At 34.2% G+C, this 24937-nt stretch overlaps 1 protein-coding gene across 3 annotated transcripts in view; it reads left to right on the forward strand.

Annotated features, from left to right (window-relative positions):
- The window catches only part of nwk (FCH and double SH3 domains nervous wreck), a 170166-nt gene that overhangs the window by 63345 nt on the left and 81884 nt on the right, over positions 1–24937 (forward strand). For all 3 annotated transcript variants that reach the window (XM_072545177.1, XM_072545179.1, XM_072545178.1), the window contains 2 exons: positions 11805–11963; positions 23837–23968. In XM_072545177.1, the coding sequence (XP_072401278.1) occupies positions 11805–11963; positions 23837–23968 (291 nt within the window). The remainder of the gene's footprint in view (positions 1–11804; positions 11964–23836; positions 23969–24937) is intronic.

Raw genomic sequence — 24937 nt, forward strand, 5'->3', positions numbered from 1 at the left:
GAGAGCTGACATCCAAGAACATAGCAATTTACTATATGGATGACATAATAGTTTTAAGTAAATCCGAAGAAGAAGGAGTTGTACGTTTAAAGCAAGTACTCGAAGTAGCTAGGGACTACGGCTTAGAGATAAAGAAGAAAAAGTGCCAATTTTTACAGAAAAGAGTAACGTTTTTAGGATATATTATTGAGGACGGCAGAATTCAGCCATCGGATGAAAAATCAATGGCCATAAAGAAATTCAAGGAACCAACGAACTTTAAGCAGATTCAGTCATTTTTAGGCCTGACTGGATACTTTCGTAAATTTGTACCGTCATATGCTACGATAGCTAAAGCATTAAGTGATCTACTCAGAAAAAATCAAACATTTGAGTTTGGATCAAAAGAAAGGAGTGCATTTTCAAAACTTAAAGAGCTGTTAACTAGTCAGCCGGTGTTAGAAATTTATCACCCAGATAGAGAAACCGAGTTACACACAGACGCTAGCAGTCATGGATATGGAGCTTGTCTTCTACAGAGATCGAGAGAAGATAATAAGTTTCACCCAGTTTATTATATGAGCAAGAAAACAAGTCCAGCCGAGGAAAAGTATACAAGTTACGAATTAGAAGTTTTGGCTATAATAGAAGCAGTGAAAAAATTTCGTATCTATCTACTCGGAATCAAATTTAAAATAGTAACGGATTGTTCCGCATTTACTAAGACCATGAATAAAAAAGATTTAACTACCAGAGTTGCGAGGTGGGCTCTGTTACTGGAAGATTATCAATACGAACTGGAACACAGAAAGGGAACAAGGATGGCTCATGTAGACGCTCTCAGTCGATATCCTATAGTCATGATAATAAATGAGACATCAGTAGTACAAGAACCAGGTTGTATAGAAAGAATAATGCATGCTCAAGAAGCTGATAACCACATTCAAGCAATAAAGAAAATACTTGCTACGGAAGCTTACGAGGACTTTCTGATTAGAAACAATATTCTATTTAAATATGACGAAGGTAAGGAATTGTTAGTTATTCCGAAACGAATGCAAACAGAAGTAATTAAACTGTTACACGACGTAGGACATTTTGCTGTAACAAAAACACAGGAGTTAATTCAAAGAGAATGTTATATTCCTAACCTTAGAGAAAAAGTCGAGCATTGTGTAAGAAATTGTATTAAGTGTATACTTGGAAGTAGAAAAGAAGGCAAAAAAGAGGGTTGGTTACATCCGATACTAAAAATCGATGGACCGTTACAAACATTTCATGTTGATCATTTAGGACCTTTAGCTACAACCAACAAGAACTATAATCACATTTTGGTGATCATCGACGATTTTTCTAAATTTGCATGGTTTTATCCTACAAAATCAACGGCGGCAAAAGAAGTCATAGAATGTATGAAGAGGCAACAGAAGGATTTCGGAAATCCCCTCCGAATAATATCCGATAGAGGTACCGCATTTACAGCGAACGAGTTCGAAGAATATTGCCAAAGTGAAGAAATTAAGCACATTAAGATTACGACAGGTGTACCAAGAGGCAATGGGCAAGTAGAACGTGTCAATAGAACGTTAATCCCAGTATTAACCAAATTGAGTATAGAGGAACCGACGAAGTGGTATAAGCATATTTATAAGTTGCAACAGTTTTTTAATTGCACTTATCAAAGAAGCATTGATGCTACGCCTTTCGAAGTACTCTTTGGGACAAAGATGAAGAATAAAGAGGATCTAAGGATGAAAGAAATAATAGAGCAGGAAATGATCAAACAATATGATGAAGGTAGAGACATGTTAAGAAACGAGAGTAGACGTCAGTTAATCAAGGTCCAGGAGGACAATAAGCGCAGGTATGACCTACCAAGGAAGAAGCCGAGAATGTATAGAAAAGGGGACCTAGTGGCAATTAAGAGAACGCAGTTTGGTGGTGGACTCAAACTGAGGAAGAAATATCTTGGACCATATGTGGTAGTAGATGTTAAGCCCAATGATAGATATGATGTGAAAAAGTCAGGATATCATGAAGGCCCCCTGAGCACATCAACGTGCGCTGAATATATGAAGGCATGGGTAGAGAACCAGTCAGAATCCGAGTCGGATTCCAAGCAGGATGGCCGAATGTAGGAATATTTCTTACTATAAGTATTTAGCATAGTTTTATTCATTAGTTACGCCACTGCAAGGAACCACTTAAATAATATGCTTAAGTCGCTATAAGGGAGACGGGATTCAGAGGCGAAGGGGGACAGGAGATATGTAGACGAGAACACACATTCCTCCTGAGCCGGGCATTCGATTTATGTCGCTCGAACTGAATAGACTTGAAATTATCGTGCACGCCGAAAAAGACGAAAGACGGAACCAATTAACGACGGGGGTGTTCGATATTTTAATTCGCAGGTCGCAGACAGTTATCCGTAATCTTATGTATTGTAAATGTAAATAACATCATTACAGTGTATTTTATGTAATAAAGACTTCTAGCATAGATCGCGGACTTTTAATATAACGTTACCCTCTTCAAATAATAAAAGAACTTTAATTAGACCTACATATATATATATATATATATATATATATATATATATATATATATATATATATAAATTGAGAAACAGTAATGCTAGATTAAAAATATGTTTTTGTCCCATCACGAGTTAATGCATGTCTCTCAATCGATTTAACTCGTTCTAAAAGCTGATCCTCGAAAGAACTCCATCATCATTCCGGAATTCCAAGATTCGAAGGCCACGACCGGATAAATTAAATTTTCCATTGTACTCGTGTGCCGGCCTAACGACTGGCGACGGGACAAGTATGAAAATTACGAAAACGAACCATGAAGTTGGAAGTTGAGGCCATACTTAAAACGCCATGGCATCGCAAGTCATCTGGGTCAAACCGTATGTATGAAAGAGCCAGTACGAATAAATTCAACAAATGACTTTGCATGCATTACCATGTTTATGAGTAGTGTCGTCGTTTTGGTGCACTAAAAAGGCAGTAAAATAAATAGGTTTTATTAATTTGGCTAAGTGGGTTATGTGCACATATTTTAACTTAAAAAAATTGAAAGTAGAAGAATAAAAATGCCCAAGATAAGATTTTATTAAAACAACAGTCAGGTGATAGCAAACAATTTAGAGAATAACTAACAACAACAATCCATCAGGGTAATTGGAACCAAATCAAAACGTTTATAAGCAGCTCAATTCCAAACTTTAACAATCGGAAAAAAGCAGCAGTGTATGAACTATGTGATTTTGAATTCAATGGACAAAAGACAAATTTAGGAATCAAACTCTGGAAATATATAAACGCATTAATAAGGAGATAAGGACTAAAATACGAGCTGCAAAAGAAACTCACATACAAACAAACATACAAAAAATTAAATAAAATTAAAATTAATACATTATTAACTTTGTTATTATCTAATAATAATAAAGTTAATATTATACTAATGAATTATTTTTTAATAATCACGAGTTATAGTGTAGTTTTATGTATGAGAGAGTAATAAAACAATAAATTATGTATGCAAATCCCTAAACTGTTGATACGGGTGACTCAATGAAAAACAGATATTTGTCAACAAGTTTACAGAAGTATATAGGAAAACAATTTTAAATTGAGTATGACCACCAGGTATAAAGGTTGGAGCAGAATAGAATACAATAGTTGTGAGGGTTACTAATCCCTAAATAAGGTTGCCAGTGTCGGAGTGATGGAGGTTAACAGGTACTAATGAATTTGCAAGAAATGTAAGATGTTTATTTTATTGGTTATATATAACCAATAAAAGTTTAATAAGTACCTACCTATTTGCAAAATAAAGTTTAATTCTTTAGATAAAATAAAACGTTTTATTTTATCTATTTGCAAAATAAAGTTTAATTCTTTGCCTATTTGCAAAATAAAGTTTAATTCTTTAGATAAAATAAAACGTTTTATTTTATCTGAAATGAGTGCATTCCACGAAGTAAAGGTTTCAACAATCAAACATTTAATTCTTTAATTCCAGGAATCTACGACAGTAATTGACTACATAATTACCTTCTAAACTCATTCCATAGAAAATGTGATAGTGGGTTTTTCCATTTTGTATATAGGAAGATCCAAGAGGCGTATTCAAAATTCTTAACAGTTCACTAAAAGCAGGTACTTCAGTTGCAAGGTGCAGTTTATTGTGTATACTAGTGTTATGGAAAATTTGGAAGTGCCGTGTAAACGCCGAAAAATTGGTCCTCTAACAGTTAATGAAAAAACATTAATATTTAATTGTTTTAAATCATTTACAGACAAACGTTTATGTGAAAGTGTTGATGAGACCGTTGAGTTAGTTAGCAGTACACTTGGTGTTGGGAAATCTACGATTTACAGAGTTATTAAAGAAGAGAAATGTGGTAGTTTTCAAATGCCACGTAATGCTCCAGGGAAACCAAAATTTCAAATAGAATATCATTTTAAAGAAGGACTTCGACGGAAAGTGCATGAATTCTTCTTTAGACAAGAATTTCCAACATTGGATAAAGTTCTTGTCTCAGTTCGAGATGATAAGGATTACCCAGAAATGAGTCGAAGTACGTTATGGAAACTTTTAAAAGAAATAGGCTTCCGCTGGAAAAAGAATCCCAGAAAGTCTATTTTATTAGAAAGAAGCGATATTGTCATATGGAGAAGACATTTTCTAAGAACCATAAAGGAAATGAGAAACCAAAAAAGAAAAATATTTTATCTTGATGAAACATGGATCAACGAGGGTCATACACCAAATAAATTTTGGCAGGATGACACTGTTACAAGTCAAAGGCACGCTTTTGTAAATAACTTATCTACTGGTTTAAACCCACCATCAGGAAAGGGACGCAGGCTGATAATAGTACACATTGGCAGTTCAGACGGTTTTGTTGAAGGTGGTTTATTAACTTTTGAATCAACTCGTACCGGTGACTACCATGAAGACATGAACGCTGATGTCTTTCAAGAATGGTTCGAACAAATGATAGATCTTCTTCCTAAGAACTGTGTAATAGTAATGGATAATGCAAGTTATCACTCCAGACTTATAGAAGGACTGCCCACAACCAAGTGGTTAAAAAAAGACTTGCAGAATTGGCTGAGTTCAAAAAATATTACGTACCATCCCGGATCTATAAGAAAGGAACTTTATTCGTTGTGTGCCCTTCATAAAGAAAAATTTAAAAAATACGAAATTGATGAAATTGCCAAAAATCGTGGAATGACAGTACTTAGATCCCCACCAAATCATTGTGAATTAAACTCGATTGAACTGGTATGGGCACAGATAAAGAGTGAAGTTTCAAGAAAAAATACCACTTTTAAAATTCATGATGTTAAACAGTTGTTTTTGGAGGCCGTAAATAATGTAAAACCTGAAAACTGGGAAAAGGCAGTAAATCACACTATTAAAGAAGAGGAAAAAATGTGGAAGCTGGACAATATTACTGATAAAATGATCGAGCCAGTTATTATAAATCTTGGTTCTGAAACTCACAGTTGCTTTGACAAAGTCCTCGTAGACATACCGTCTCAGGACTCGCAACTAATGTAGAGTCATATGTCACCATGTTACCAATCCAACGGTAACTTTAACATCTTAACTGTAAATTAGACATAATGTAAATCAAATCCTATTTAATAATTTTTAAAGGGTTTTTACCTACATATTTAGTGGCTACATCCATGTATTAACTTGACACTGATGATGGAATATTTATTCCGAAAACGTTTTGTCAATGCAACATAGCCCAACTGGGTTTTTTATATACCTTTTTATAAAGGATTTTATTCAAAATTTTATATTAATATTTTTATTCATCTATTTAACATACCTTAGACGGTTTTAAAAACTCTTTTTCTCTTTTGTAATTTTTAAAAATTAAAAAAAATGTGAATTTTTTAAAACCCTTTTTAATGTAGGCCAGTCAGTTCTAATATAGTGTGTGATAAAAGAGGTCACTTTTGTTTACATACACATAACACTTTATAACACTGAAATAATTCATTTATTTTTTACAATTATTCAAAGTAATTTTTCAATTAATCTTCAGCACGCCCATGGAGTGGTCGGAGCTACCAGTTAAAATTATGCTAATTACTCTCTCGTTCATAAAAATAAACTATAGAAACGTATAAGATTCGCAGAAACTGCATTACTTGTCACATCATTTTATTCACAAAAATCTAAATTCGCTTCTGGCATACCGCTCACAGAGTGGCTCTTTCACAAAGCCATTAGTTATTTGATCCTTCCATCTCTAGCCTAGACTTACATAAATGCAATTAAAAGCAGACAAAGTAATCGTTTCCAAAGGACTATTCTCCAGAGATTAAAGCGAGGAATTAAAAAGGCGACACTAGATGCTAAATCGATTTTCTATTTTTATCTAATAAAGAAGTCTCCAGTGGTAGACGAATCCTCTGTGAAAAGAGCAAAAAACGAAAAGATTTTCTATTTTCAATATAGATTTAAGTAAAGGGTGTCCAAAATATACGCAAGAATTCCAGACTTTTATTTTTAAGTGTTTTTCCATTTTCTTCTGAGTTCTACTTTTATTTTGACTGTTTCTCATATGTTTTCAAAACTGACATTTTTTCCAAATATTGATTTCATTTTATTTTCCTTTTTGAGGAAATACTAGTAGACATATTAGTATTCACAAATATTCTAGCATGTTTGTTTTATCTTTATAACCGTATGTACTTGACTTTAGATCTGTTTTACTGTTTACAATTGTTTTACAATTTTTACAATTTGCAAAACTGTTTTACAATTTATGAAATTAACACGATTTTTCAACTGTTGAAGACAATAATCTTTATCGACTCTTTAACCCAAAGGAGCCATCTATCAGACGGAGCACACTAGTTCGCTCCCAAGGTCAAAAAACCCTGTTAATTACAAGGTTAATAGATGTTAAGACTTAACATCTACTATGATAGATGTTAAGACTTAACATCTACTAACCTTGTGTTAATTACATACTAGTTCGCTCCGAAAACCATAACCTAGTTCTAGTTCACTCCCTTCAAGCGGATTAAGTATTTATCTATTAAGTTCTAGGAAAATTAACACCAGGAAAATAGGTACTGCGGCTTTTGTATTTTGAATTAGAAATTATATCAAATATTGGTAGTTACATATTTATATAAATACAGTAATAAGCGCGCTAATAACCGGCAAAATAACGCAAACGATGGAAAACATATGAAGTTGTAAGATAAAAGAGATGAAACTAGTAGAGATGAGAAATTTAACGATAGAAACCTATAAATTTACATTCTATTCACTGTTTCCCACCTTTAGACGTATCGGAGGAGGATGTCAACTAAAACTGTCACTGTCACAGCGGTAGTTTCCAAACTCTTACGTCTAAAGGCGGGAAACAATAAATGAAATGTAAATTTATAGTTTCTATCGCTAAATTTCCCATCTCCACTAGTTTCATTTCTATTTATCCCACAACTTAATATTATGAAGAGCGAATTAGAAGAGCGATGGAATCGAGAGGTTTGGAGGAGGAGCATGCCTTGCACCGGGAGGATTGGCGGAGGAGACGGGAATACGGCGGTATCCGTCTCCAAAATGTATTGTATTACAAGTTGGATATATATATATATATATATATATATATATATATATATATATATATATATATATATATATATATATGATTGCAGTCCTCTAAAAATAGTCTTTCATGACTTTTGATGTAAAATAATTAGAGAAGAAGGAATTTAATATTTTAGAATTTTACATTTAGTTTTCTATGTTCAATTTGACGATTCACTACCCGATATAGGTTAAGAAAATTCTAATGATGGTAAATTATACCACGCAATAAGAGACAAAAACATATAAGGTTTGGGAGCTATATTAAAACCGCGGATTAAATGGCTGAACTTTTCATTCGCCGAAAAACAATTTCTAATTATTATACCAAACAATAAAATTTTTGTAGCTGATCGAACACCGATTTCAGAACAAACTGTATATAGCTGTCGGCGACATTGAAGCTTTTACGGAAAATCGTCAATGGAGAAGTTAATGATTAACCTGAATTTTTCTTACGAAATCAAGCAATTATTTTCTGTTTGCTTTGTTCTTTTCAACTCGATTCGTCGCCGATCACTCTCGTCGCCTATAAGTCTCAGCCGCTCAATCTTTATTAAATAAAGAATAGAGAATCCAGTTAGCTCGAAATGTAACTTTTACCCTTTGTTTTTCTTAATTGGTAAAAACCAAATAGGGCGACAAATAACTTTTCTTAAAAAGTCAATTATCGGATTCAAGTGCTAATACCATATGGCTATTATTTTAAAACAAGGTAGATTTTGTTTTGCGTAAACTTCTAAAAACTTAGCGGCTTGTATAGCATATAGTCGGTTCGCTATATTTACGCGGGTTTCGGATTAAAAATTGTATTGTAAGTACCCAGTTTTAATTACCTGCTCTTTGGGGAAATATCAACTGGTCAAATGAAATGAAAAATAATCCATAACTTTTTTTAATTAAATAATAATGGAAAATCTTTTATATAATTGACAGTATAATAAGGAGAATTACTTCATTAATGGAGTCTAATGTGGCTAATATAAACCTAATAATAATTTTATATTACACTTCACACAGAAAATATGGTCTATGTATATCTGTTCCATGGAGAGAATTTCTAATGAAAAATAAAAAAATTTAACTTGCCAACAAAAATGAAAATCAGTCATTATCATCAAAAATATCATAATCGTCATCATCATCACTGCCATCACCATTAATTGTTATTATGATTGTACTTATTTCGTTTATTTTATTTTCACGAGTCCACCAATCTTCTATTAGTTTCTCGCACTTGAATATACAGTTGCACCACACTTCTGGAGTTACAATTGAAAGTGCCTTTCGCCAAGTTTCCCGAACTGCGTCGTCGCTATAACCGTTAGGCCCGATATGGTTGTCATAATATTGTTTTGCTATTCCCCATATATATTCGATGGGATTAAACTGGCAATGATACGGTGGCAGACGTAAAACTTGATGACCGTAACTTTCAATAATCTGATCCACAACAAAGGTTTTTGGTTTTGCGTGGATATTTGCCAAGCGTAATAATTCTGATTTTAAAATATGTTGTGTAAATGGTATATGTTCCTTTGTCAACCATTCTTTAATTTTATTAACAGTCCAAGAATTCGTTGGACTTTTGTTTAATACTTCAGAATGGTAAGGTGCATTGTCTAAAATAATTACGCTGGGCTCACTTAAACCTGGGAGATGTTTTTCATGTAACCATTTTACACACATTTCTGTGTTCATATTATCGTGATAGTCACTTGATTTTGATTTAGATAAAAATATTAAATCAGCACCTTCTATAAAACCCGATTTCCCTCCTGCATGTAAAATTATGTGTCGCTTCCCTTCTCCATCAGTATGTTTGATAGACTTGACGTTATCATCTTGCCATATTCTCTTGGTTGCACCCCTAGAAAATATCCATGTTCCGTCTAAATATATAAAATTTGCCCTTTCTTCTTTTAATTTAGAATATTTTCTTAGAAAGTTAATTCTTTTATGCACAACAGAACTTCTTTCACAAAGGGCTTTTCTGTTATCCTCCTTTTGAAATTTGAAACCCAAATTATGTATCACTTGCCATAGACTTGTTCTGCCAATTTCGTCAAATTTTCTATCTTTTAATTCCGAGAAAATTGTATTTAAGGTCACATGTTCCTTGTTGGCTCGCATTCGATAAATGGTATCACGAATTTCAAATTTTTTTCCATCTGGAATATCTTTCGTTTTCAATGATAGGCGAGTTATTCGGTGATCTTCTTTTGGCCGTTCATTATTGCGATTTTGTAATACTCCTCTTAGTTTGGTTTCACTAATTCCTAAAGCATCACATACGCGTTGTTGAACAGACATTACCGATTTTAAAGGACCGCCATTTTCTTTTTCATCCGTAAAATACTTATGTACACTACAAATTAGACTATCTACATCTAACACACGTCTAGGCATTTTTAAATATTTCCACCAAACATACAATGTCAACACTGGCAAAGAATCAATTCAACTGCAATATTGTAACAAATTTATACCTACCCTAATGTTATTTTAATGTATTTTAAAATATGATCATTAATGCAGTTTTTACCTAATTTTCTGGGAAGTCGTTTACTGCAACTGGTTATCAATGAGTCATTAGCATAATTTTGTTAATCCGAAACCCTCGTAAATATAGCGAACCGACTATAAACATTAGTTGTTATTTTTCATTTTATGTACTAATAAATTGCTTGGCGTCCAAGTACGTCCATTAGAAGGTACCATTTTAAGTACCATATAAAGCTATAAGGCAACTTAGTATTAACAATAAAACAACAATAAGAATATAAGTGGGTCTAAAAAGAGAAATAAAAATTAAAAATTGTAGGTACTATTAAGTGGTTATATACATATTCGAAATCAATAAAATGATGTCAGAGATATTAGGACTGTATCTCTAAGGTTGGTTCAAAATAATAAGCAAAGGTTATTAAATGTTATACAGACAATAGTTGAATTAAGTTTTTAAAAAACGCTTACCAATATTGCTGTTATATACACTCACACACCTATATCCACATAAGCAGGTTTCACACGCGGTAATTTCTAGTATGAATTTTAATTTATAATTTTCTTGTTATTTTTGTTAGCAAATTTGTATGCTAATTTTTGAAGTTCTTTCTTTGGTAGGCCATGTTACTTGCCCGCCGTTTTTAAAAAATCTACTAAAACATGTTCTTCATTATCTGTGAAAATTCGCTTATGTGTAATTTTACTTTTATAATTACAAGTTTTCTTTTGTGAAGTGTAATGAATTCTTAAATGCCTAAGCAAAGTGGTTTTTGAAATATTATTTTCTTTCGCTGCTTCACATACAGCCTGGATAATTTTATTTCCACCTAGTTTGATCGCTTCGATCACTACACCAAAATATATTTGCATTATAATCAAGCAAAACCGTCTCTAGTGGGCAGGTCATATAGCCTGGAACCCGAAACATTAAACAACAATTGAACATGATAAAAAAGATTAAAAATTGCCAAATGGTGGTGACAGGTAAAACGGTTCTTTGACCTTCTTCTAAAACGGAGCCAGTTACTAAAACTAGCACCGGTGCAGGACAAGGCAATACTGCGTATACTATTGAACAATATATCTATCACCGACTTAAAGCTTTTGATGAAAAAATCTAAATTACCAATTGCAATACTGTTACTGGGGGTTTTTTGGGATGATTTTATGTTTGTTTTAAGCAAACTCATTACTTGTATCACATACATCCATTATACGCAATAGAGGCAGTGGTTACGCGGCACTGATCCTTCGGGAACGTGACAGTAGGATTTGTAGGCAGAACTGGATTGTATTTATAAAACCTCCGAATCATCCGTCCCGATCTGTGAATATGTCTCCAAGTTTTGTTGCAGAGCGAGCATCGACTGTTGACACTGAATCCAATACCCATTACCAGAGACCAACGAGACTTCTTTTTAATAAACATTTACATCCCGGTCGGATTTGAACTCACGGCCCCTTAGTGTTTAAACTCAATGAGTTACTAGTGTAACACCGTCGTATTCTAAGTCAATTAGTTTTCTGGTAACTGGCAACTATATTAAAAGTAACTCTTCTTTAGATTTTTTAGTGTTTCCATAAATTCCACAAAGTGTATTGTAATAAATAAACAATTAGATGTGAAAACTTTAGCAGCAAATTGATATTTTTGTTTTATTTTTTAGGCTCAAGAAAAAGAAAGGCTCATTTTTCCAGTCGATCACCTCTTTGCAAAAGAATAGTGCGAAAGTGTCTTCGAAGCGAGATCAGTTAGAGGAAAAATCGACAGGAGCCAGGAATGATTACCTTCTGTGCCTCGCCGCTGCTAACGCACATCAAACTAGGTAAGCGGCTATTTTTATTACTTTTTGTATAGTCTTATTTACTAGTTTTAATGGGAATCAACCAGAATGTCAGTTAAAAATATGTTTATTTTGACGTTTCGATTTCTATCCCGGAAATCGTTCTCAAAATATGGTCAAGGACGCCAGCAAATAAAATCCAGATAACTGTCAACAACAACTACTAACATAGCAAATTTGATTTCAGTGCTTGGGAGCATTGGGTGGGCGGAAGGTGTCAAGAAATTAAAAATTTGGATCTTATAGGAAACCTTCTATATACTTCTTCTTCTTCTGATTTTGTTCATAAGAACTTGTAGGTCTTCTAAGTTGCCCGCAAATACTATGGTGCCATCTGCATATCTGATGTTGTTTAGCCGGTAACCATTTAGTAGAATACCTTTATCAGTTTGCTGTAAAGCTTCGCTAAATATTCTTGCAGAGTACAGTTTGAAGATTGGAGACAAAATACAGCCTTGCTTCACTCCACGCATGATTTTCACATAGTCAGTGTGTTCACCTTCAACTCTGAGATTTGCTGTCTGATTCCAGTAAAGACTTCTAATTATTTTCAGATCTTGGTTGTTAATTCCTGTTTCTTTTAGTATTTGCATCATCTTGGCGTGCTGTACTCGATCAAACGCTTTCTGGTAATCAACCAGACATGCGTACACGTCGCAGTTGACGTCTCTGCATCTCTGGAATTACTGAGAACAAAGCCTCTCTAGTACCAACAGCATTTGTGAACCCTAACTAGTTGGGGGAAATTTTACTTTCACACGGCTTTCACACAGAGAGAAAACCTCACAATCAATCCAAATGCTTTTCTCTCCGTCGTCGTCATTGGTGGTGAAAAAGCTACTAGAAAGCAGAGTGGTCAGCTACTAAATGAAAAATATTGTTCTTAAGGGATGCTCTTAAAATTTCAGTGTCATGTGTCTTTAATACTTAAATATTTTGCAGCTATCAAATGTCCTATAAAAATCGAACTAATTATATAATTCGTGTATGTCTCATACATCCAATCAGGGTTCTTCTCTGACTCATATCTATAGTTTTGCCTCAAAGCTATCTCATTGATATCCAGCTAATTCCTATCTTTTAGACAACTCCATTCTATGATCGAAATTATCCTCCTGACTAAGAATTATTTTATATAAATATGGTTTTTCTTTCTGGAAACACCTTAAAATAGTTATATGCCTGATGTTATTTTCACAGACAACTTGACGTACACTTGGTCTGGGATTTCTGTGAACACTTAACAAAATATTTTATTTTTATATCTTTGTCAATGAAGTGTAGTTTTCTTTTCTTGTGACGAAATTTTTTTTTGACGAAAGTTTTTGAAGGTAAATAACCCATAAGGTCAAAAAGAACAACTGAGTCGTTTTAGTTAACTAGGGCAGCCTTTCCCACATGGCGGATCGCAACTCAGTACCGGGTCACGAAAGCAAAATGCCTAATCGCCTCGCTTCGCCGTTTTACATCTTGTGAAACACTCTCGCTTTTATTTTAACCTCCCACTAGCACATCCACAAAATTACACGAGCGATTAATTACAGGGACCCGATCCGTCAACTACGCATGTGCAAATCTTTGAAAATCGGGAATTTTAAAATATTTATTTCTAAATATTGTTCTAAAGCTATTTTCTTGTCGCATGTTAAAGTAATTACTATTTAAATGGAAATAAGCCACAATTAAAGGTTAAAGTACGTTTATTGACGTTTCAATTTCCACTTCGGAAATCGTTCTCAAAATACAAACATTAGTCAATTAAACAAATTTTGTTTTTTTGTTACTTGGTGAAAAATTCTTCTAATAATTTAATTTTATCTGACTCATTTATATTGACAATTCAGACATGCATTATACATTTTAAAGTAGACGACCTTAAAATGATATTACCAATATTGTTGAGTTGCGTTCCTGGAACGACTTTACTTGTAAGATAGTTCATTCGATTACATGAAATCAACTTTAACTTGAGAATATCCGTCAGAAAAAATCATAGCATGTAATTCGTCTTTAAAAAGACAAACCCATGCCATGATGACAGTAAAAATCTCCTGCTAGTGATTCCATAGTAAATTATTAGGGAAAAACCAGGAAAAAAACCTCATAATACTATCCCGACATGGTAAGTATTTGGTCGTGCATTTAGTTTACCTTCAATAAACACCAAATTCTGATTTTATATGTTTGTTATTTAAAAAACATAAATATCCTCTATATGTTACCGACTAACTAATACTGGTATTTTCCTTTTAAATAACCTATATTAAAAGAGGAAGTTATTCAGGACGGACGTCCACCATCCGGTGGACGTCCTGTGCTCCGTACTGCTTCTTGTCTTGGTCTTCACTCGATAATACCTTTTGTCCATTGGTTGTCTGATGATCTGGCGACGTCCTGCCCAATTCCATTTTAGCGACACGATTTTTTCGCGACTTTTGACGTGACAACGTCTTAAATTAGGTTGTGGCTCGGAGTCATTTAAGAAAAAGTGTAACGCCCGCTCACGTCTGTTACAGTGAGTCACCGAACGAGAGAGAGGCCCGCCGGACCGGCGAATGCCTTGCGTCTCTCTCCCACTCAAACATGATCGGTCCGCTGCGCGCGGCACTAGAGAATTAGGCGCGTTGAATCGCTAAAGTTGAAAATCGTTGAAAGTATCGTCAGCTGTGTCTGTAGTGAAAATGTGGAGTGCTTACAGTGTCCTATTTTAGGGGGAACCACCAGTATCAGATATAATTTTAGGAAATTACCTAGGGACCTATATTCTTTTATAATATTGCTATGGATTTATCCATTTAATATTGAGCAATGATTGTAAACATTCTTTATAGTTTAAACTTCAATGAAAATTATTAACTGTGTCTAAAGACATATATGATATGAGGTATTTTACCCAAGAGTATTAAGTATAATGAATATACATAAAAACATAATTTTGTTTTCTTAGGATTTAACATTTTGTCAGCACATTATCTCAAATTCACACTTAAATCAATATGTTTTTACTATTAGGTCTGTTGAATGTTTGTTCTTTACACAAAATTTAGTCTATACTTCATATTTATTAAAGGCGGTAAAATATACATTTCAATTCAGTTGTTTATAAACCACTTTCAAAGCATAAAGAACCTTTTAAGCTTTGTTTATATTATTTTGTGTATATTAATTGAGTTAATTGGAGTAGCCCACTTTGATACAAAAATACAGTCAATTTATGGATATTTCAAGGTGACAATCTAAAAAAAGCTGATTTCCTCCCATGCATTTTATTAGAAACACTTGAAATTTAAAACAAATTTAAAAATCGTAAGATGTAAGACCTTTATCGTGAGATCGTGAGATTTGTCTTCAATTCGTGAGTAGATTCGCCATTTACAACAACTACAACAATAAAGGTAAATAATTGTACACTAATATTTCATTATCGTAAACTATGATTGATTGATTAATTGTTAGATTGACACAAAAGTTGAGAAACTGAGTTTATAGCGGCAATTCCTTGTTCCTATTGTGCAATTTAATAATATTCATATCAATAAATATTCTACCGAGAAAAAGACGTTGTCACGTAAAATCTTCGCCCGTAAAACCGACTTTACAGGCAACCGATTTTTTCGGAGGATCTAAAACCGTAGCACCAGAATGTGTTTGAGTGCATTGAAGCATCCACGGAGAAGCTTAAGTTGTCAAAAAAATGCCACTGCTTTCAACCGAATCCATGCAAAAGTGTGTAAAAGTTATAAACTTTATAAAATCTCCCGCCCACTGAACTTAAGAGTATTCTCCGCTTTGTGCAAAGAAATGGGAAGTCAACATGAACATGCGAAGTAAGTGCGTTGGCTATCAAAAGGGAATGTTTTAAAAAGACTTATTGAATTAAAGGAAGAAATTTTAATATTTTTAGAACAACATCCACTAACGGCTAGGGATGCAATATTCAATTTAAAGACCGTTTTCATGATGTCAATTGGTTAATCAAGGTACCCTATTTTTGTGATATTTTTGACGTCTTAAACAATTTATATATGACATTATAAGATAGCAATGTAACTGTATTTATATTTCAAGAGAAGGTGGAAGCTGCAACAAAAAACTTAATTTGTGGACAAGTCGCGGGGAAATAGGAAATTGCAAAGCTTTTACAAAAGTAACAGAACTACAAAAAGAGTATAACGTGAATTCATTGCCGGATGGGATTTCAGGGGCTTTCAGGAAACGCCTGCTAGAACTGAAGGAATATTTTTCTCCCATCCACAGCAACAAAGCATGGATAAGGAATCCATTTACAATGGATATTAAATCCGAGACAGGAGTTCCAAATTTAGATATTGAATCAGTAATTGAACTATCGTGTGATAGGGCACTCAAAGACATAAATGACAAAATACCACTGATATATTACTGCCGCCAGGAGCTGTCTACAGCTGTTACAGCTGTCTTGTCGCCAGGAGTACCCAGTTTTAGCAGAAAAGCGATAAAGTTTCTAATTCCTTTTGTTACGACCTATAAGTCTGAGGCAGAGTTTTCAACACTGGTTTTCCTTAAAAATAAATATAGGAACCGTTTATAAGTCGAACCGGACCTGAGGATAAAATTAACATTAAGTTTTTAGTTAACCAGAAACAACTGCATACTTCTCAATAATAAAGTATTTGATTTTTTTTTTATTTAGAAAAAACATATAATCCACATCAACCACGCAGGGTTATTAGTGGAGTAATGTACACAAGAGTTCATTTTATTTACATTAAATAGATGTATATAAACGTAAATCTTTTAAATAATTTATTACATGGTCAGTGTTTATGGTTAAAGTGGTTTTGATGTCATCTGAGATTCCATATTTTCTTCTTCTTTCTTCGTGGTACTGGCAGTCAATCAGAATATGCTTCACCGTCAATGGAAGAGAACAGTTTCTGCAGGTTGGAGAAGGTTCTTTGTTGATTAAGAATCTATGGGTCAGTGCAGTGTGTCCAATTCTTAGTCGGTTAATTATTACTTGATCCCTTCTATTGGATGGATTATTTAAGATGGTCTTCACAAGGGGATAAATCTCATATAGTTTGGTTCCTGAATCTTTCCAGTAGTCTTGCCATATGTTCATACAGTGGTCTGTAATTAGGTTTTTGAGATCGGAATATGGGTAATTTATTGATTTGGTTGTGTATTGTGAGTTTATTCGACTTGTGTTTGCTAGGTTATCCACTTTCTCATTTCCAGCTATTCCTACATGCGACGGTACCCAGATAAATGCTACTACAATGTTGATTGAATTACATTTATCTCATTTTTTATAGCCCGTAATATTGGATTTGTAGGGTATATTTGTTTTACACCTAATAGAGCATTTAATGAGTCAGTGATGATGACACATTTATTCGCACTACGCGTTTTGAGGAAAATTAAGGCTTCCAAAATGGCTGTGTTCTCGCCTGTGAGGATGCAGCAGTTTGTAGGTATGGATATAGTGTTAGTAGTGTATTTACAGTAGTATGCAGCAGCATGTCCGTCATGAGCTTTAGAGGCATCACTGAAAATTTGGAGATGATTAGGATAATGAGATATCACTTCGGAGTACAAGTGTTTAATGAAAATCGGATTTGTAGTTGATTTGGGGTATTTTGTGAGGGTTAAATCAATGGTAAGTGGTTGGATTATCCATGGAGGAAAATTTAAACTGACTTGTAGAGATCGATTTAGCTTATCCATATCCAAGTTAGAAGATTTTATTCGTTCTATAAGGGAAGTACTATTTTTAGTTGGTTTTGTAGAACCAATACTGGGATGGCAAATTTGGGAGAATACTGGATGTTGTTTCTGTGCTGATATTTTCCCTATATAGTTTAGGGATAGTTGTTGACGTCTAATATATAGAGGTGATTCCTTCGCTAAAACTTGTAAGCTACTAATAGGACTAGTTCTGAAGGCACCCAATGCTAATCTCAAAGCTGTAGATTGTATGCTATTTAGTTTTTTTAAAGCAGTTTTGCTAGCAGCACCGTAAGATATGCAACCGTAATCTAATTTACTTCTAATAAGTGATTTGTAAAGGTTAATTAATGTTTTACAGTCGGCACCCCAAAATTTATTAGATAATATTTTAAGTATGTTTAACTGGTTTTGGCATGCTTGTTGTAATTTATTAATATGCATATTCCAATTTAATTATTTGATTTTTATTCTGTTTTATTATTGTTTGAGCTAATAATTCTTTAGTAAAATAAAACTATAATAAATATTATATTATGTTTTCTTGTACAGACACACCAGGGTGTGCAAAAAAATTAGTGGGTCACGAATGATAAGCATAAAAATAATCGGGCCACGGGCGTTACACAAATTTCAAAAGAGATAGAGATACTGATCACAAAATTGACAGGTTTTAGTATATATGCAAACAGTTAACGGACTATTGAAGAAAAAAACACGAAACAATACAATGATATAGTCTTATTAGTTTATACTTAGCTCTTTTCCATAAAAAATCAGTACATGAGGAGTGTTATATAATTCAGATATCATATAAAACGCTTTGGTTAAAGTTTGAATCAAAATTGAAAAAAAAAATCCAACGGCAAATGAATTTTGCAGGTAATGGAAACGTCGAACTAGTTTTCCTTGCGTGTTGCATCGTTTATTCATGAAAAGGTTTCGTTGCATATTTATGAAACGGTTGTTTCATTCCCAATATTCCCAATACGAAAAAAAAATCTCTACAAGTCTATAAAATTACTATATAGTTCGACAAAGATTTGAATATCGGATTCATTCTGTTTCATATAGGTACTTTTGAATCTTTTTAAAGTTGACTCAGCTAGTACACTATAATAGTAAAACTGTACTTTAATAGCATATAAACGTTTTCTTAGTATTGTATGACTAAATTTTATTCACTTTAATACAGCATTTTAAGTCAAAGATGTAAACAAAATTGGGATCATTTTGATTCGTTATACATATTTATAGGTTAGCTTGGCATGTCTTAAAAGTCTATAGCTTTAATAGTTTTCTTTTAATTTTTTCTATCTTGTGTAAGGTTTTTCCAGTCTTTGACTTTTGGCTGGTGGCATCAGCGTACTTTTTCTGCCCCTGGCAGTCGCTCTATATGTGAGCGCGTTTGTACGTGGAACTTCCTCAGGTCGTAGAAATAAAATACCAATTACTTCTAAATAAAAACTGATCCTGGAGACAAGGGTAGCATGTAGAGCTCGAGCTGGTTGAGTTTCCCGAATGTACGAGACTTTAGAGAAGCCGTACAGCAATGACTTCTTCTTTTTTATTTCGAAACGATTGAACATGTGTCCCCGTTTAGGATCTTGTGATACCCTTCAGGTTTGCTTTAAATGTTGTTGGTGTGGCACGGTACAAGGCAAAACAATACCGAAAAAGGCACTGTGGTAGTTATCGTGGCGTATGTAGTGAAGCATCTTGGTAGCTATTGAGATACAGTCTCCAGTTGAATCAGAGGTGGAAGGTTTTTTCTGGATATAATGTTCTTTCCAGAGTGTAGTGTTTGTGTTTTTTTGGGCTAGATGTGACAAAGACCGAGTCTCTAATTACTATAGTTCCAGCAAGCCGTTTTTACGTCTACATCCAACTTCAGAACTAGTGTATTGCACTAAAATTTTGTTATTGGATGTTTGCGTTAATGGCCAGGCCTCGTCAGCTTTCTAGAGGCGGTTTTGCACAGGTAGCCCAGTGTGACTGTGTGTGAACGCTACGATTTCGATGTTACTTTCGTTCCATCAGTCGTTTAGACGTCCTCAGCCAACCCTAGAATTTGTGGCGTGCACAAGATTTAGTTGTTGGCCGGGGGCGCCAATGGCGAGGTTGCTTCTTCTTGTGGTGCCCTATCCAATTAGTGGATGCTGCCGACAATTCTGGCATACTCCTCTCGGTCTTTTGTGGCTCTAAAGAGTGCATGGGCATCGAGGTTTTTCCAATCCCTTATGTTTTTAAGCCATGAGTATTTCTTTCTTCCGATGCCTCGTCCCATCTTCCCTTCCATAATAAGCTTTAAGGACTGTTACTTGGAATTTCGAAGTATATGACCCAAATAAGCAGTTTTTCTTCTTTTTATTATTGGCAGCAATTCTCGTTCTCTGCCCATTCGATTTAATATTTCGACATTTGTTGTGTGATCTGTCCAGGGAATTTTAAGTAGTCTTCTAAATACCCACATTTCAAAGGCCTTCAATTGGTTCTCATCACAGTGGCCTTTATGGTCCAGGTTTCTACACCATATAGCAGTATGGAGTAAATGTAACATTTTACAAAGCGATATCGAAGTGTTAAGTTAAGGCTGCTGTTGCTTAGCAAGGTTCTCATATTAGTAAATGCTGTTCTGGCTTGCTCAATCCTGCTAGGTATCTCTATGTCTGGATCTAGATCTTCAGTTATCCAACTACCGAGATATCTGAACTTGGGGACCTTTTGGATGCTCTTATTGTTTACTCCTTTACTTTATATACTACTTTATATTTAATTGCATATTTCGTGTTCTGCTAATTACCGCTACCTTCGTCTTGTCTATATTAATCTTTAAGCCCAATCGTTCTCCTTCTGTGTTTATTCTATCGATTAGTCGTTGTAGCGCTTCTTGGCTATCAGCTATTATGACTGTATCATCAGCATAGCGAATATTACTAATAGTTGCTTAGGTAGCAGAAAGAGGACACCTTTCACCATCATGCCAGTGTGAATGTTGTATATGTGAATGTTTTTTGAGTGTAAGTGTCTGCGAGCTGAACTCGCAACCGCAAAAACCAATATCTTCCTGTAGGGGGTAAGGAAAGGGATTGGGTTATAAACGAAATTGAAGCTTTTTCTCTTGTGGTCTCAGGGTACTTACGTGAGTAGGAAATTTTTAGGGTTTCTTAGGTGTTAGATTGAAGGCCGTTGATGGTTCTGAGCGTAAAGTTCCTGTTGAGAGTTTTAATTCTCTCGATGATTGTGGTAACATTTGCAGTGTTATGGATTTCATGGGATGAGAATCTCCAGGGTTTTCTGTTTACACTATGCGGAATCCTGCGTTCAGCATCGAGTAGTCTTTTTGTCTCATATTCGTACAGAAGGCAATATAAGTTACACTTATACTCTATAACAGGCCGAATCAATGTTTTATAAGTGTTTACGAGAGGTTTTGTGTGTATTCGTCCAATTTCTCCTGTAAGTGGTATAAAAAAGCGGGCTCGATTTCTGACCCTATCTAAAGTTGCCTTTAGATCAGGTTCCCAATTAAGTGTCTTAGAGAAAAGATTACACAAATAGAAAGCTGTCGGGCGGATATCGAGCCTTTGTCCCATCAAATTTAGGGGAAATTAATCATCATCTCGGGTAACGACTCTTACAGATGTTTTTGGGATGCGAAATACAATGGTTTGCGTTTTTGGGGATAATATTCCCTCGCTGTTGAGAGGATTGCAGTGTCATCTGCGTAGAGTAACAACTGAGTACCTGGGATATTATGATTAGAAATATTGATGTTGTATATTATATACAACAGGGGCGCTAGCTCTGAGCCTTGGGAAACTTTGTGCAGTGAATGGGGTTGATATTTGATCACTTATTCTCACTCTAACAGTTCGATTCATTAAGTAAGACTGTATGATTTTAATGAATTGGAGTGGTAGCCTCTCCGAACAAGCCCGTCCTCTCAGACTTGATCAAAGACCCTTTGTACATCTAGAAATATGGCAATGGCAGAAGCGTATTTATTAAGGATATTGGTCTGTAGGATTCTATATCGGTAGGAGATTTACCCGGTCTGGGTAACATGATTGTATTAGCCACTGTCCAAGAAGTTGGAAAGTGACTATTTTTCAGACATGAGCAGAGGGGTTATACTCTCAGGAAGTTGTTTGAGACACCGTCTAATGACATTGTCAGGTCCAAGGGAGTTATTTTTGCCTATTTGGCAATACCTCTCCATTTCCCTGTCAGTGAGGGGCAATGACTTGATAATCGTTCATATATATACATTGGATATCAGACCTGTTTGTGGAGATGAAGGGTTTTTCAAGTAAATCGGTCAATAGGAGTGCTGCGATGTCGGCAGATGCCATCGGCGCGTTCATTGGTCAGGACTGAAAGCATATAATGACATTTTAGGCTACCTTTCCCTTGGTAATTGTGTAAATGATCGTATATTAATAATAATAATGTTTATTTAGGAAGCTTGCACTATAATATAGATTACAAGAAACAAAAATCAATTGTATAAATATAGATAGTAAGTTACATATGCGCACTTACAAAAATACATTAATTTTAATCCAGCGTGGTACACAAACGTGAGTACACAAATGTAAGTACATGATATTGACTGCAGTAAATTCAAGAAATGTTGTAGTTGGTAATCAAAGTCTACAAAAATTACTTTTGTCCAGTTCTTCATAGAATTGTGTTGTTTTGTTTTTAATCCATTATTTAATTTCATATTCGTGTCTATGTTTTTTATAATTTCTAATTTAAAGTTATATTCCCATTTGCTAAAATTTATTTTCCCACTGTTTTAAATCTGCTGTAACATAAATTTTGGCAATGTCTAGCATCCTTGTCTTAAACCTTTATTTACTGAGAATCTATCCGTGATATATTTTCCTATTTTTACTCTTAATTTTGCCCTATTGGATAGATTTTGTAGTTGTAATGAGAGTATAATTTATGTTTGTATATTTTAATACGTCCCAGAGTTTCGCTTTGATATTTTATCACATTTAAATCTACAAATTTAATCTTATTTTATAAGATCCCTCAGTACTCGTCCTTACAATCTGTACAAAAAATGGTGTACATGTGTGAAATTATTAAAATAATTTCAGAGTATAAGAACTGTATTAAATAGGTTCAAAATAATTAGGAGAGGTAATAAAGAGTTATACTAATAATACCCAAATCAGGTTATCAAAAAGTCTTACAATACTGTTACACACTCTCGCGGTATTTATAGGCTTCCATTCACGGTATTCACTCGCGGTACTTATAGGCTTCCATTCGCGATATTCACTCGCGGTTGTTTCTCGTAGGGAGAGTGCTGACTTTAGTGGTTTTTACACAAGTGTCTCGCGGTACACTAAGATCGAAGACATAAGCACATTTGCGTCTGTTGTCTGCACGATTCAAAAATAAAGAGAATTTGCGGTATTTTTCGATATCACTATCAGAGAGAGAGAGAGAGAAAGAGCTGAGAAAACGTCCGTTCGCGTTGGACCCAGCTAGGAGAGAGAGTCTGTTGCTAGCGGCAATCAATAGTTGAGAGAGAGAGAGAGAGACCGGAAAAGCACTTCTATTTGGTACGAACGTCAAGATCAGAGAGAGCGTTTTTCTGTTTGCTATTTAAAAACTGTCTGTATGTCTATAGGGATGGGGTTAAAGTGGGAGTAGGAATTATTATAAAAGTTGATTTAAGGTCGATTAAGGATCTTTAATATTGAAGTTGAGAATTATAGGAATTAATACAGCGAAAAATATATATGTAAAAACATAACATGTTTTTCGCATGTGAAAAATTTAACACAATCTACTGATTATACTTATTACTAATAGTGTTTTGCAATGTTCAGATTATTTTTTCAAGTATGTTTTGGTTTACTGTTTATTATACTGTTTTTATCTGCAATAATTCGTTTATGTAAATACTGATGCGTCTGTCCAATATATGTTGATTAACAGGCTTTACAATTTACGTTATAAACTTCCTACCTCTTTACTAACAATAGGTTTATTTTGAAAAACATTTATCGGATATAAATATCGAATGTTTTATCTAGATAACATTTCTGATTTTGTTCGAAGAAACATTTAATATAAGGCTATTCTATTTATGTTATTTATATACATTTTTTTTATTACAGGTACTTTGTTGTGGACCTTCAACTCTGCATGACGACCATGGAAAGCGGGGTCTACGACAAAGTGGCTGAGTACCTTTCCTTAATGGGTAGAACTGAGTTACTCACCTGCTCAGCCATGCAGAACTCGTTCGGGTATGTTATATGTTACGTATATAGTACATCCTGTTTGAGTGTCTTTAGATGCCCATGATTTGAAATATTTCTTTTTAGTTATTTGCAAAACGTCGGTCAATAAATCCTGGATCTAACCAGTAAAACAACATTGTTTGCAAAAATTATTCTCTATTTATCAAAATAATTTTTTCTAGATACAGTCCAACACTTTTCTAATTTTTCGACGCCTCCATTTGTCTTTCCTTACAAAATGGGCTTCAATTTTGGCGATTACTTGCTCATCAAATCGAAATTTCCTGCCACAGAGAATTTTTTTAGTACGAAAAATAAGTGGTAGTCACTAGAAGTCTGGACTGAACTATAGGATGGGCGTGGAAGAAATTTAAAGGCCAATTCTTGCATTTTTGCCATCTTTTTCACAATATTTTTTGAATTGTGTCACAGTTCCTTGTCTTGGTGAAACAACAATTTTTTCTTTAACAAATAAGGTCTTTTCTTATCGATTTCGGTCTTCAAACGCTCCCATAAACCAATATAGTAATCAGTGTTGATTGTTTTCTATGTTTCATATAGTCAACGAAAATAATTCCTTCTATGTCCAAAAATACAGCAACCATAACCTTTCTGGTGGTTTCTTGCTTCTTTGCTCACTTTGGACAGCTTTCTCCTGGTACTGTCCACTTAGATAACTGCCTATTTGAATCCGAGTGCATAAAACTCCCACTTATTCCGATAAAAAATGTCCAAACAGCACTGAAACTTATCAAAATTCATTATTTTTGTTCTGGTATGGGAAAACCATTTGGTAAACTGCTTTTTTATACACAAATGTTCATGTATAATAGTTAAATCGCTACCGTTTTATCACTTTAGAATGTCAGCTGTATCTTGCAACTTCGCTTTGCGATTTTCTATAATTTTTAGCGTTTTTTAGATGTTTTTTATTTTGCTTTCCAGAGCGCACAGCATAATTGGTATCAGTAGGAC

This window comes from Diabrotica undecimpunctata, chromosome 9 (genome assembly GCF_040954645.1).
Source record: "Diabrotica undecimpunctata isolate CICGRU chromosome 9, icDiaUnde3, whole genome shotgun sequence".
Classification (NCBI taxonomy): domain Eukaryota; kingdom Metazoa; phylum Arthropoda; class Insecta; order Coleoptera; family Chrysomelidae; genus Diabrotica; species Diabrotica undecimpunctata.